The 14255-nt window shown below is 37.9% G+C and overlaps 1 protein-coding gene across 1 annotated transcript; it reads left to right on the top strand.

Annotated features, from left to right (window-relative positions):
• Positions 1-331: 331 nt before the first annotated feature.
• On the top strand, positions 332-10695 carry LOC100893553 (pleckstrin homology domain-containing family G member 7-like). Its single transcript, XM_030973597.1, has 12 exons — positions 332-435; positions 930-1025; positions 1639-1800; positions 2175-2270; positions 4827-4928; positions 5398-5508; positions 6293-6467; positions 6908-7014; positions 7515-7605; positions 8431-8664; positions 9326-9423; positions 9969-10695. The coding sequence occupies exons 3-12, from the start codon at positions 1672-1674 to the stop codon at positions 10089-10091; spliced, it is 1266 nt and encodes a 421-aa protein (XP_030829457.1). The 5' UTR covers positions 332-435; positions 930-1025; positions 1639-1671; the 3' UTR covers positions 10092-10695.
• The last annotated feature ends 3560 nt before the right edge of the window (positions 10696-14255 follow it).

Raw genomic sequence — 14255 nt, 5'->3', positions numbered from 1 at the left:
GGTGGTATTCCGGTAGCGCGTACTAAGTTAGCGCGTGCTTAGTTAGTTCACACTTTTATGGAGTGCCTGTTGTGAACTAATTTACCCTGAACAGATTATTTTAATCCTTCAATGAAAAGTGTCAAAAAATTAATTTTGCACTGAAATAGGAAGAAAAAGATAATATGAGTATACACTAAATTTCAACAAAGTCCTTGGTAGATTATCTTTGTCATGAATATTGAAGGAGGAAGATGAAACCTAGCATTCCATAGAAGTGCGAACTAAAATTCTTGTTTAGTCTGGACTTAGTCCCGGCTTAACTTAAGAGAATACCACCCATTATGTTTAGGCCTTGTCTATTATAACACTATTGTTTTGTTTTTTTTAGACACGAAGAAGAAATTCGGCGCCGTGCTACGAAAATCAATCTCGGCCAAAATCAAGAGAACCCTGGTAAGACCTTACAGTAGATCTTCTATGTATTCTTTCTAAGTGTTTTTAAGAATTATAATGAGGTCGAGGAAGAAAGTGTTATGTGTCACATCTTACTTCATGGCTTTATCAAATAAGAGAATGATTACAGACATATTCTAAGTTTGATGGATTCAGTGTATTAAGTGAGGCAATGGGCACAAAAAACACGAAACCACAAATGGGGGATGGACAGTATATTCGAGCAACATTTATTCGGTGTTTCCGAACGAACAGTAACGCTTTGCTGTATAATGGATTATTGTTACGTTTAGTTCAATTTTGAACCCCTGGCCTAGTACATGGGCATGAAGATGAACATTTTCTAATACCCGGTCACTTTTGTCCCTTTATTTCACTTCTCTCTCTCTCTCTCTCTCTCTCTCTCAATCTCTCTCTCTCTCTCTCTCTCTATATATATATATATCTTTCACTCTCACTCTCTCGCTCTCTCCATATATCTTGTGTTTTTGTAGGGTAAACAAGACAGCTCTACCGCAGATAATATCACATCACTATTTTCTAAATTCAAGATTCACGACAAAGAGAAGCTAGATTTCGCTGTCTATAAGGTATGATATATACTATCAGAATGCATAAGAGTTGTAATAAATATCCACTCGTTTAGGAGTTGTAAATCAACTGGAATTCACTCTAGTTTGAGCGTGGATTTTTCACTCCAAAAACGAGGTGATCATGATGATCCGAAATATGACCCCTACAACCTATTTCCACTCTTGCTAATTTAGGTAGAATTCTATACCAGGTTTCATGAATTCGTCGATCACTACTAATTATTCTCTTCTTCTAAATATAAAATAGCTTTATTGTTTGTATCGTCAGCGATGCCTATCTTAATTACAGGCAAATGTACACACACTGCGACCGTCAACTATATACACTGGAAAGTTCGACTTAATTAAGAGTACATTTTTCACAAACACATTGTCAAGTCGAATGAAGCCATAGACATGATAAAGTAAAACAAACACAAAACATTTTTATGACGGTGAGAATCATATTTTTAATTATGTATCTATTTGTATATTCATTCATTTATTTATTCATTTATTCATTTATTTATTTATATATTCGTTGTTCAATTTGTATTTATTATTGATTAATCAATTTATTTATTTATGTATATTAATACATTTGTTCACTCATTAATTTCTTGATTGGCAGGACAAACACTGGAGAGACTTCATTGAGTGGAGTATGGAACGACCTGAGCCGATCAACCATGAATCCGTCGACAAAAATGAGATCAAACGATGTGACAAGGTATGGGAGCTGTTTAGAAGCGAGTGCGTCTACCTCATCGATCACATACTCGTTCTCAAAGAGGTAAGAGCTAGACGCCATCGAAGGATTGTTCCAATAGTGTTTAATATATCTAACAAGATACTGTGAAAACAACGAAAGTGGTTATGATGTTGGTCTGTTAGGAGCCAGAGGGGCTTTTACTCGTATCAGCTCACGAAGAGTTAACTTCCTTTTGGCTTCAAACAGTAATGATAATAATGGTAACAACAATAATAACAATGGTAAAGACATTATCAGTGATAATAATGTGGATGTACATGATAATAATAGCTTAATGATCCGGGTTTTGTTTTATATGTATTTTCTTACCCCTCTTAACCATATACCAATACATTTTGTTAGTGTCTTAATTGTATATTTATATTTTGTTGTAAAATCTCTTTGCTCCAAATTAGATTTTTCAAGAACGACTTCGGTGGTTGCAGTGCGAGGGTCATCTGATGCATATTGAGGTGGCCAAACTTTTCGCAAATCTGGACGAATTGTGTGCGGTAAGTCCCAGACATAATGTGGATTGAAAACGAATAATTTAAAAAAAAATCATTAATAACAAACTGTTAAAAATCACTTATATCCTGAATAGTTGTGCTAGCAGATTTTTGTTTTGTTCTTTAGCATTTTTGTATTTGTTTCTTTCTTCCTTCCTTTCGTACCCCATTTTCCTTCTGGGCATTTATCATGAACTTTCTTTTTTACATATATCTAAAACGTTTCAAATATCTTTACCTATAAACCTTAACAACTGTGTTACACCCGTTTGTGAAATGGCGCCTTCTAGTAAAATGGCGCCTGGCCGGAATACTCGCCAGAGAACAGAGCGTTTGCCCTACAATTAGTAATTTAGCAACTGAATTCAATGACCATGGTAACAATAATGCAAATCGCTTAGAAACGTAGTAATGCGCTATCCAAATGTGACTATCATTATTATCATAAAAACATATCCTTCTTCACGATCTTCACCCATTTGAAAAGATGAAAAGCATTATCATAATACACTGTAGTGTAATACCTCAGTCACACGAACTAGACCGACACCAGACCGACACCTGACCGACAGAAGACCGACACCAGACCAACACCAGACCGACACCTGACCGACAGAAGACCGACACCAGACCGACACCAGAACGACACCTGACCGACTGAAGACCGACACCAGACCGACACCAGACCGACACCTGACCGACAGAAGACCGACACCAGACTGACACCAGACCGACACCAGACCGACACCTGGCCGACAGAAGACCGACACCAGACCGGCACCAGACCGACAAAAGACCAAATAAAAACGACAATATTTCTGAATGGCCGATAGTCTGTCTGTTTAAAGACGGTGTGGGGTCGGTTTGTCACTGAGATATATATTACTTTAAAATTTTGGCTTCGTATAGAAACCATCCAATGTAAAGGAGAAATTCAAAGAAAATCACAAATATGTCAACTAATGTATCACTAGAAACTGGTAAGCTAACAGATGGCCATCGGACAAGTTTAAGGTCAACTACATATCGGGTGATTTATAAAAATACAAATACAACCACCCCCATAGCAGCTGGGATATACGAGAGATTCGCAGGAAAAATAACGATGTTTTAATGACGTCACTATATGGACCAACACTGCCCAAGCAGACGACATCCCTTAGAGAATGAACATAATTGCAAAGCTATTATTTCTCAAATTATAATGAGTTTAGTGTATATAAATGTAATGGCATGTGAAACCATTCAAAAGAGGATATGACCCGATTCTGATAACTAAAATCTTTTGCTTGTAAATACACAGGATATGGGTTAATTAACAATCAAAGAAACCAGACTTTCAAATTGAAAAACCCCCGGAATGATATTAAGGACGGCATTTGTTCCCTCTTGAAACGCCGAACATACCCCGGTGTGTGCAGCTGAATATACAATGGCGTCTTATTTTGTTTACAAGCGACAGATTCCTTTATTTTTGTATCGCTGCATTTGTCATCAAAATAAAACCATGCGCGGGGTTTAGAGTGAGGCAATAGATTATAAATTTAGCCTGACGGTAGTGAAGAGAAAGAACTCAAGATGAAAACACAGGCACTGAAAATGTGTGAGATAATCATGGGACATCGTCTGCTTGTGCAAGTCATGTCCATACTGTGATCTCACACATCTCAGCAGCGTTCGGAGAGCTTTTCAGGTGCTATGCCGGGGCTGTATTTAAGTGTTTTGTAATTTATAATAATCATTACTTCGAAAGTTTCCAAGCATTGAATTTTGATAACCTTGTCGAATCAAAGTTTCAACTTTGCAATAATGAAAATAAAGTTAGTTTTTAAAATCAATGAATATCTACTTTAAGGAGTTTAGGAATCCCTTCAAAGAAAATGCCGTGTGTACAGGGGACAATGGGAGTACTGCCCCCGTCCTCCGTGCACAGATTAAAATATCAAAAGAAATAGAAGAAGTTGAGAAAAAAAGGGAGGGAAAAGGGAATATGTGAAATGATGATGACAGTGCTCCTGCCCACCCCCTAATAATATTGATGGCCTTTTTATTTCTCATTTTCACTGCAAATTTGTTGTGTAACGTTGTGTAACGACTTTACACACCATTGGAGGGTTCACTCCTTACACAGGGGTTGTGTTAAGTTGTGTAAAAAAAATACACAACTTTACACTGCAAATTCGTTGTGTGAAGATGAGTCATTCTTTTTTATACAACTTAACACAACCCCTGTGTAAGGAGTGAACCACCTAATGTTGTATGAAATCATTACACAAAGAATTTGCAGTGATAAGGCTGCCCCCCCCCCATCCCTGCCTTCCGTGTCAATGGCAATGTCACTCAATACCTCGACCCTGCTACGCCACTGGATCTGGAGAAATACAAAAAACAAAATAATCCTGATCAAAATATAATAAGAAAAACAAGGTCATTATGGATTTGTAAAAGGAAAATATCATTTAATTTATTGTTAACGAGCGGGGCACATAAATAGAACAAGAGTAACCTTTTAGAAATGCATCTTTGTCCGTATCAACTGAACTCTTCTTTTTTAATTAGGTCAGTACAGAGTTTTGTCGGGAGCTCTTTCGGAACTTTACTTGTGTTGATGGCAGTAGCGAGTTCGGCGGTACGCAAGCAGTCGTCGCAGCATTCGCAAACGTAGGTGTTCTGTATTTTATCGTTTGCTCCAAGATATGACATAAAATTCAAAGAGAAAACCAGAATCGATTATACATAGAAAGAAGTGTTTCAGTCACACTTGGTGCTTTGTGTATAATGTCTGTATCTAATAACGCCTTATGTAGCATACGGAGTTAGCACCCGATATTCGCTGGTAACTAATTTAAAGGCACACATCCATCATCTATCATCAATGTGCCATCCTAGTACGTTGAATTCATATAAACTTGAGCTTTAGATCTTAGTAGAATTTGTGTTCTGGTTGATTGATTGGTTGGTCTGTTTTCATGGTATAACATTCATGGAGAATACATCTAATGCAGTACCATCTTCTCCCTTTTCTTACACCAAAGAATGGACATTATGAATGAACATAGATAGATATACATGCATGTATATTATCTTGACCAAATTTTACTCATTATTTTATTTTAATTTTCTTCCCCAGTTCTTAAGTCATGTATGTCCTGCCTACCCTCGTTATTGTATGAACTACGCGGGTGCTTTGCAGTATCTACACGCTCTGAAGAAGCAAGAGGATTTCTTAGAATTCACCAAGGTATGATTTACATCGCCATTCCACTGAAACTCGTGTTGATTTGATAGCACGTGTTGCAGTGGGGTGTCGATGAACCGTGGCTTTTTAGAGGTTTTTACGGCAGCTTTAAAATTTAAAGTGCCGACAAAATGACGAGATGATTTAAGGCGAGAAGACAAGAGAGTTATTGGAAATCTTAAATCAATTTGTTTGGGACGAGAAGATGTGATGACAAGTCAACTTGTCTTCTCGTCATATACAAGTTGACTTTCTCGTTTTCTCGTGTTCTTGTGCTAATTTACCTCATCATATCGTTGGCAATTTTAAACTTCCGTAAAGGTTTCGCCGTTAGACGCAGCAGTACTCTTCTTATGCGAGGATTCCGCGTTGGTGTAGTGCGTTGGTTGTTTTTCAGTCTTCTGAGAAAAGGCCTGATCTTAGTGACAAACATCCGACCGGTCCTTGAAGTTAAACCTGATCGAATGCTACAAGAATTATGATCAGTAATTGGAACAAATGCGTGTTCATACCGCACACAATCATGCCCTTTTGAAGAGAAAAAAATAATCTGATAATTGTAAGGATCTGTTTTCATGGCGAATCTTGTCACAATTGATTGCATCTGACAAGGAATGTATCTGTCTGGAACGTAAAAATAATTAGAGGTTGCTCATGATACGAGTGGACGAAATGGATACATTTAATCTAATAGAGATGCCATTGGATTGTGATGATGATAACACTATGCTTTCATATTGTAAGATTATCTACATGTACCTCCCTCCCATTTTCCCTTGTGAAATAGCTCTGTGAGCAGGACAAACGATGCAAACGACTGAAGCTGGTAGATTTACTCATCACTCCCATCCAGCGAATCACCAAGTATTCCTTGTTTCTTCGAGACATCAGAGACTGCACCTCGGACGCTCAAGATCAAGCCGAGATTGATGCGACCTTACTCAACGTCGAACGATCCATGGGTGAGTATACAATGTGTGTCGGGGCGTTGAGGGGGCATTGCTTCCATGGGTTAGTGACGTTCGTAAGATGAAATGTGACTGAAAAAAAGCTATCGGGTATGTGGGAGGGCATGACATCCTTTTCTTAACACGTTACCTGCCCCTCTCCTTGAGTAAGTGTTTTTTCACGAAACCCTTGATCGAAACGGGAAACTTTGCTTTAACAAATAAAGTCGATAAAGGGGAACTTCAATTGATTCAAATCAATCGTAATGTGATATTAATCCCAACTCTCAAGGGATGCTAAGTTTGCGGTTGATTGTAGGACTAGTGATCTATCTGGATCAATCGCCCTGATATGCTTGTGTCCAATATTTAAAGAGGGTCGTAATACTTTGAGAGAGAGAGGATTATATGAAAGTATGGTACAAGTTTTCACACCTTGCTTGTATTTCTTATAGATGATCTAGAAGGCAAGGTGAAATGGCTCTCCAGCTTTGAGCGGCTCAGAGAGATCCAGCAGATGCTTACATGGCCTGCTGATCAAGAGGAACTAGACTCGTCCAGGGTATGTCCACAGGAATAACCCGTGCAGAACATGATGAAGTGCCTGTAGATGTGTTTGGCATTCTTGGGGTCCATAGGCTGATTTCTCTATACGAACACGTGAAATATCTGTACTAAATTGAATTCATATAGGCCTACATGATATATATATATATATATATATATATATATATATATGTTCTTTCGAAAAAAGAAAAGCTAGAATCCCTGAATTGATTACTAGAAATGACATAATTTTAGAACTTACATGCAGAGACATTAGCATTGCATCAGCACGATATTAAACCTCGAAAACAGCAACAAGAAGGAATTACAAAATTGGAGAAAAAACAGTGGGTCAGTGCAACGGCATTACTGGTAACAAAAATAGTGAAAGCAGGCAAGATTTCTTTCAACTTATACATTTTCTCTCCTGTGTTAACGAAAATAAATATTTCATGTTTCCAATATAAAGCCGTGGTCACACCGCAACCAATGTAACTTACTTCTTATCATCCATAGTGTCGACATTCGAACGATGAATCGACGGAGAACAGCCTTCTGGTGAGCTCTCAGAGAACACTCGTCCACGAAGGACCGCTGCGAATGATCGGTGAGTGCCCTTCAGGTTGTAGAGCAAATAATGTGCAACATATCCATCCTAGTAGAAAGTTCGCGAAATCTTTACCAAATCGCCCTGTTTGCCGGATCTGGCTTCCTCCCTAAAAAGGAAACTACAATATAATTATGTCAGGTTCTTACCTATCACCGATTCTTCAAACCGGCCCGTTACCTCATTTGATCAGTTTACTTAATGGAATTTGAATGGTTCTGTTATTTATACCATAAGGGATGGATGTTAGCTTTCTGACATAGTGCTAGTGTCCTCATCATAGATATTTTTTGTCAGTTTTAAGGCTATTCTTATATTTTTAAGCTAGTGCAATGATTGTCCCTTTTTTTTTTTATCTACCTTTATATGTTTAATGTCTGGTTTTGTTAATCTCTTAAATTTTTATTTAGTATGGCAACTATTTCTCTCTTTCTTACCATATTCTTACAATTTGATTATTATTGATGATAATAATAATCTTTTAGTCCACTCCAAATGTTATTAAACCGAAATGAAAATTCTTTTTGCCCAATTGATCGTGAGCCCGGCAGCCACTGAGCAGCGCCAGATCGACGTTGCTCTATCCCTTCTGACTGCTGGCCACGTTTGATATAATGAGCTTCAAATTACCTTAAACTTGAGCAATAATCATTTGTAATCCAGAAAAAATTCGAGGTAACACGAGAAACGTTAAGCACTGTATACTTTTCAGATTAAAATAATTTGGGCCAAAATAATGAAACTATCCTCAGTGATTTCTCGGTATCCCTTCCACCAAGCGCTCCTTCGAAGCATTAGTATTCCCGTTCTTCTCTTTTCCCTCAGAACACGGAAAAACTCTTGACGTCTACGTATTCCTCTTCGACGACATGCTTCTGATCACAAGAAGACGACGCAAGTTGGTGACCCGACGATCATTTACGGGTTTCCCCAGTGTTCCCGATCAGAAGTACCAGTCATTACCTCGCCCAAAGGATGGGGTATTCTTCGTGGTGTGCAAACCCCCAATCATGCTGGACCAGCTTCAACGGACAGAAGTCGACCAGAACCAATGTGCAGGTGAGAATAGGTCAATAGACGAATAGACCCTAGGATATGGCGTTAAATTGGGATGGGGTCCATGTCAGGAGATGGAGTCACGCATTATTTATACTAAAAGCCTGTGGCACGTTGTCTTAATCATAGGTAATTAGACCCAAAGATAACACGTTAAATGGAAGTTTCAAACGCAAGGGAGCATGTCATTTGTGTACTAAGAGCCAGTGGAACTAATTATCTTATCCATAGAACAGACCCCATGATAGGCCGTAAATTAAACGGGTGGTCTGTGACTTGAAGGTGAGCTTCGACCGATGTATACTAAGAGCCTATGGCACTTCTCTTCAAGTGTTGTAGTGTAGTCGTAGATTTCACAATCAGTTGTAGAAGGAGTCATGGTGATCGATGTTGCCATTTTGTCTCCAAGAATACGAAAAAATAAAAAATTGATAATGGTATGTATGAACTTTATGGTCTGATGCTCTGTAAATAAAGTTCTGGATTGGCTGTTAAAGCAGTGTCCTTGAAGCCAGGAGTTCCCGGGTCCGATACCATTGGAGGACCACGCTTCCATGGACTGGGCAAGGTAGCCATCTTCAATTCCTACCCTGTAGATAGTCACTATAGTGTATGACGGTGCCGGATTGATAGTGGCTATAAATGTAATTATTTTTGTTTACAGCTCACGACATACAGCACACCATGTTACTACTAAAACCGAGCAAAGCTGGGCATGTATCCGAAGCGTATACGTTCGATTGCATTACAGATAACACCAAGGTAAGTCAACATCTTGATCCTGCGACAATTGCCTCGCGGTCACTATTCATCGAACACTAACTGAATTTCCTAACTTAACCTCTTGGCCTTACATTATACCTGACCCCTAACCATAGAAATCACCTTACACACTAGGAACCCTAACCCTTGCCCTAATCTGTTGACGAAATTAATTATAAGGCCCGGAGCAAACTGAGCACCCTTCAGATTCGACATAGGCAATACTCTCCTAACCCTTTCATTATTTCTACCAATGGCAGAACCAGGAGATCTGAGGGCGTGGTTAATAGAGTCCCGTTATTCAGGAGTAACGAAATTAATTAGAACGCTATGACAGTATTATGCAACGATTCTATTCATTAGCGATTACCATGATTATGTGTATTTTAATTGGAAAAATTTGAACGCAGTTTTGATTCCCCCAACTCAGACATCCTGCTAAAGAATTAGCTGACTGAAGTCATACTGCCATGCAGATAAACAATTTGGAAGGAAAGCTTTATTATCGTACATTTAATTTGGTAATTTATCTATTTTACCTACAGCAAACCTGGATCTCACATCTGCAGAAATCACAAAGGAAATGGACGAGGACGATATCGAATGAAAAGATCCCAGCTAAAAGCCTGGATCAAAACACCGTTGAAGAACGAAGGAAAACATACTGAATAGACCTCCAACTCTTGCAGGATGTCTTAAGAATCTTGAATATTATAGTGTTCACTTCGTTTTGGCCGTACAACGGTGAGACTGAACTCCTTGGACTAATATAGATGTTGTAACAAATCTGTGCACATCTGGAAAGCAGTTTGGTTCGAGGAATATATTATCATCAATATATGGCCTGGATGGAGGGACGTATAGTTACCCTAGGACCCAGGTCTGCACTAGTGTGTATAAACATAGGGGTAGCAGTACATAAGACAGAAAGACACAGAACGAAAAAGACATTCGGACAGACAGATATGTGTGTGTGTGTTTATATATGTATGTATATTATGTCTATATAGATACATATATATTAATAGATTATGGATCTCTTGTACACTTTCGTAAGAAGTATTGAACATGAATAGGGAATATATACAAATCCTAAAGAGGAACAATGTCCAACGTGATGCAGAAGGAAACTAGGCAGAATGAAAATAGTTGAAAATATATCAATTAAAAACGCTAGATGGAATGGCCTCTCGCGTTGTGAATTGATGCATTTTCTACTTTACATAATATATACATGTATACAGAGCGAGACAGAGAGAGAGAGAGACACACACACACACACACACCCACACGCACGCACACACACACACACACATTCACAGACAGAGACAGATAAAATTGCTCGTATCTCTTTGGAAAGAGACAGCGAGAGACAGATGTAGAAGGGAGGGGAGATACAAGAATGCTTAGAACAACTTAGTTACATTTAATTTATTGGAAATAGCATTTTCATTCAGTGAAAATATGTTTGGAACAGGATTCGTTTGCTTTCATAAAGCTCAGTTTAATTGATTATTTATTTTCATACTTTTCATACTTTAATATTTTTCACAAAAAGTGTGGCTGGTCCATTTGACTTGAAAGGAAAGCAGATATATTGTAATGGCCTCCAGATTTAGAATGAATAGAGTTATGATGATGACTACTGATTGTTACTAATTAATGTTGAGATAATTTCGAAATTACTCATATTCGGAGAACTGCAACCTCACATTCGGGGGTGGTATTTTCTTATTTAAGCAGCGAGGTTATCTACCTGTACTTTTACATTACATATTTTTCAGTATTTTGGTGACAAAATACATTGTCATTATAATCATCAATGCTTAAAAAATAGAAACTGAAAATATTCAGGAGCGAGACGTCAGTCCACCTGACAAGACTTGACCCCTGTATACATATTTATTGAAAATTGGTCTTTAAATGAGAACAAAAATTGAATCAGAACCTGCTTTGGAGTCCTATTTGCACTGTTTGAAAAGAATTCTTAAATTAAATAAATGATTTGATTTCCTCATGAAGATAAAGTTCAGTCAAACCTGAGGGGGGGGGGGGGGAGGTGTACCAACTGTTTTCGTTTGTTTATCACCGAACAATTTTCATTTTATCATACATGTCATTAAATATTGTATGATAACTCTTCTGCACCGTTCTATGTGAGGTAGATATTCAATTGAGTTTTCTGATGTATGTCATGTGTTTATTCCAACTGACTGAAAAAAACGAATTATATATATATATATTTATAATAAAATAACGACATTATCAAAACAAGGTATATTTTTCGAAGTTCAATTTCTTTACTTCTGTTGATATTAAGTGGTTATGTGTCTAGGTATGGAGGGTGTATGAGAATGCAATCAATTTGATATGAAACGAATATTTTGACAAAACAACGTATTTTTTGAGAGATAACAGGGAATCATCTTGGAAAATATTGCTTCGATAATATACACCATTGCCCCCGTCAGGAAAAGCTAATGGCATTTTTGGAAATCAAATTCCAGAACCCCTCCCACGCAGACATACACACACAATCATACCTTTTGACAATTTTAGATCTGCCTGAACATGAATGCTTGATTACGATTACGCAGCAATAGATCAATTCATCCTTTAATCGGCACATGGTGCAAATGACCCCGAATATTCACAGATCTTTAAAACATAGTAAGGTCTTACTTCGTGCATTTGAGAACAAAAAAATCCTGACCATAAGCTAAAAGTGATGGAATTGCTTCATTAATAACCTTTTCCAAATATGAACAAGATTTTGTTTTATTTGTGTACTTATTGATTCAGAGTTGAAAAATTATTGAATTATGATTACAAAACTTTCATGAGCACTCTCCATCTCTTCTTTTTTTAAATATATATTGTTTTATTTTTTATATTTTTTGTTATTTTTTACATTTTGTTACAAACAACCTCCATCAGCGCAGACTGCATCTCAAATGTTTATTATTCACATCAACATGAAGGATGTAATTAGGGAATTAACACCTTGATCTAATCCATCTCACCCTGGTGATTTGATTTCATTGAAAGCAAGGATAAATCAGCGAGGTAAAAATATTCCCTAAAGCTTCCGGGCATATGGAACGAGGATAATGTGAAGGATCCGGATCCGCTCACATAATTATAATCTTACTAGTACTCATAAAATCTGTCCAATTGAGGCCTATCTAGTGTAATAAAAATGATGATAATTTTCTTTAAGTCTATTTGCAGACGTACGGTTGAATTGCATAATTATTCAAACATTCCACTGGTTATTACGACAGTAGTAACAATGTAATTACTAATTGGAATGAGAAAGGAAGCCAAAACGAGAGAGAGAGACAGACAGACAGAGAGAGACAGAGAGAGACAGAGAGAGACAGAGAGAGAGAGACAGACAGACAGACAGAGACAGGCAGAGAGAGAGATAGAGAGAGAGGGGGAGAGAGGAGGTGGAGAGAGAAACAGAGAGAGGGGTGTGAAAAGAGAAAGAATGTGATAATAATTCAGAAAAACAAACGGATAAAAAGTACATGGGATCAATTGTCATCAATTTCAAATCATCCTAATCCTAACCTTTTGGCCCCATCATGATATCTTTAAAATCCACCTAAAATTAAACTTACACAGATATGCATCCATTTTTATTGTCTTGAGCTGGCGAATATTCAAAAGTCTAGTTTTGTCATTCCTCACACCTCAAGAAAGTACGTGACAGACGCAATAACTGTAGAAGGAAACTGGATCATGTATGGCTTCTTAAAGACCGTTTCTTGCTTCGTCATTCCTGACAAGGGGGGGGGGGGGGGGGGGGGAGTTGATCCAGTGGCGAATCCAGGATTTTCCAAGAGGGGGGGGGGGGGGCTAAATGTAATAATCACCTCCACCAATATTTCGCTCTGTTGCTTAGGGGGGGGGGGGTTGTAGTGAACACAATTTTTTTTGTAATGTCTTTTTTTCTTTCTTTTTTTTGCGCCCGCCCAAAGGGAGGGGGGTTAAACCCCCTACCCCCCCCCCCCCGTAGATCCGCCCCTGCCTAAATGTTGCGAGCATTTTTTTTTTTTTTTTCTTCTTCTTCTTCTTTTTCATCATCTTCTTCTTCCTCTTTGCTTCCTTTTTCTTTTCGGTTATAAAGTATTGGTCCAATCACTAACATACAATGCATCATTGATCTCGTAAGACCTTACATGAGAACCCGAACGATGAGGACTCATTAGTAAACTGTGTTCCAAGTACAGTCCTTTTCAAAGCGCCGTTTGCATCACTGTTGGCATGACAACCACATTCCCACAAAGTGAAGACATCGTTTACACCTTGTTATGACATTTTAATCATTCAGCATGATTTCACAGGATGATGTTAACAACTTTTCACAATACCGATTGCCTTTGGAAATATGCCAAAATTACAAAAATATATTAGATAGCTTAGACAGATACCGAAATGTGATTGGTCCAGAGCTCGTGATGTAACAATACTTTTTTTCCCCTTGAAATTTTGTTTCCCCTTGAAATTTTGTTTCCCCTCCTAAATTGTTTTTCTAAGAATTTTTATTTCTCAAAAAAAATGGACCCCCCCCCCCCGTAAATTTTCAAACCAAAGCTATCTAATAGAACAAATATTGACTGGCAGGGGGTATATAACATTCTTCGGACCTGAAGGGAGTTATATTTCCCTCGTGACCATATGTTCTCGAATGTTATATTACACCCCCTGCCAGTCAATATCTGTATAATGTGACGTAATCATGTCTGTAGGAGGGTACAATATGGTATTTGGTATTGATTTCTTGAGAGTGTTTGCAAACATGTTGATCAAGCAGTCACTAAATA

This window comes from Strongylocentrotus purpuratus, unplaced genomic scaffold (genome assembly GCF_000002235.5).
Source record: "Strongylocentrotus purpuratus isolate Spur 01 unplaced genomic scaffold, Spur_5.0 spur5_scaffold_6, whole genome shotgun sequence".
NCBI classification, from domain to species: domain Eukaryota; kingdom Metazoa; phylum Echinodermata; class Echinoidea; order Camarodonta; family Strongylocentrotidae; genus Strongylocentrotus; species Strongylocentrotus purpuratus.
This window is presented reverse-complemented; position numbering and strand designations above follow the sequence as displayed.

Coding starts and splice junctions, on each gene's coding strand:
- LOC100893553 (XM_030973597.1), top strand. CDS start 1,672: ATGGAACGACCTGAGCCGATCAACCATGAATCCGTCGACAAAAATGAG. Junction 6,468..6,907: donor CAACGTCGAACGATCCATGG/GTGAGTATACAA, acceptor TATTTCTTATAG/ATGATCTAGAAGGCAAGGTG. Junction 7,015..7,514: donor AGGAACTAGACTCGTCCAGG/GTATGTCCACAG, acceptor TATCATCCATAG/TGTCGACATTCGAACGATGA.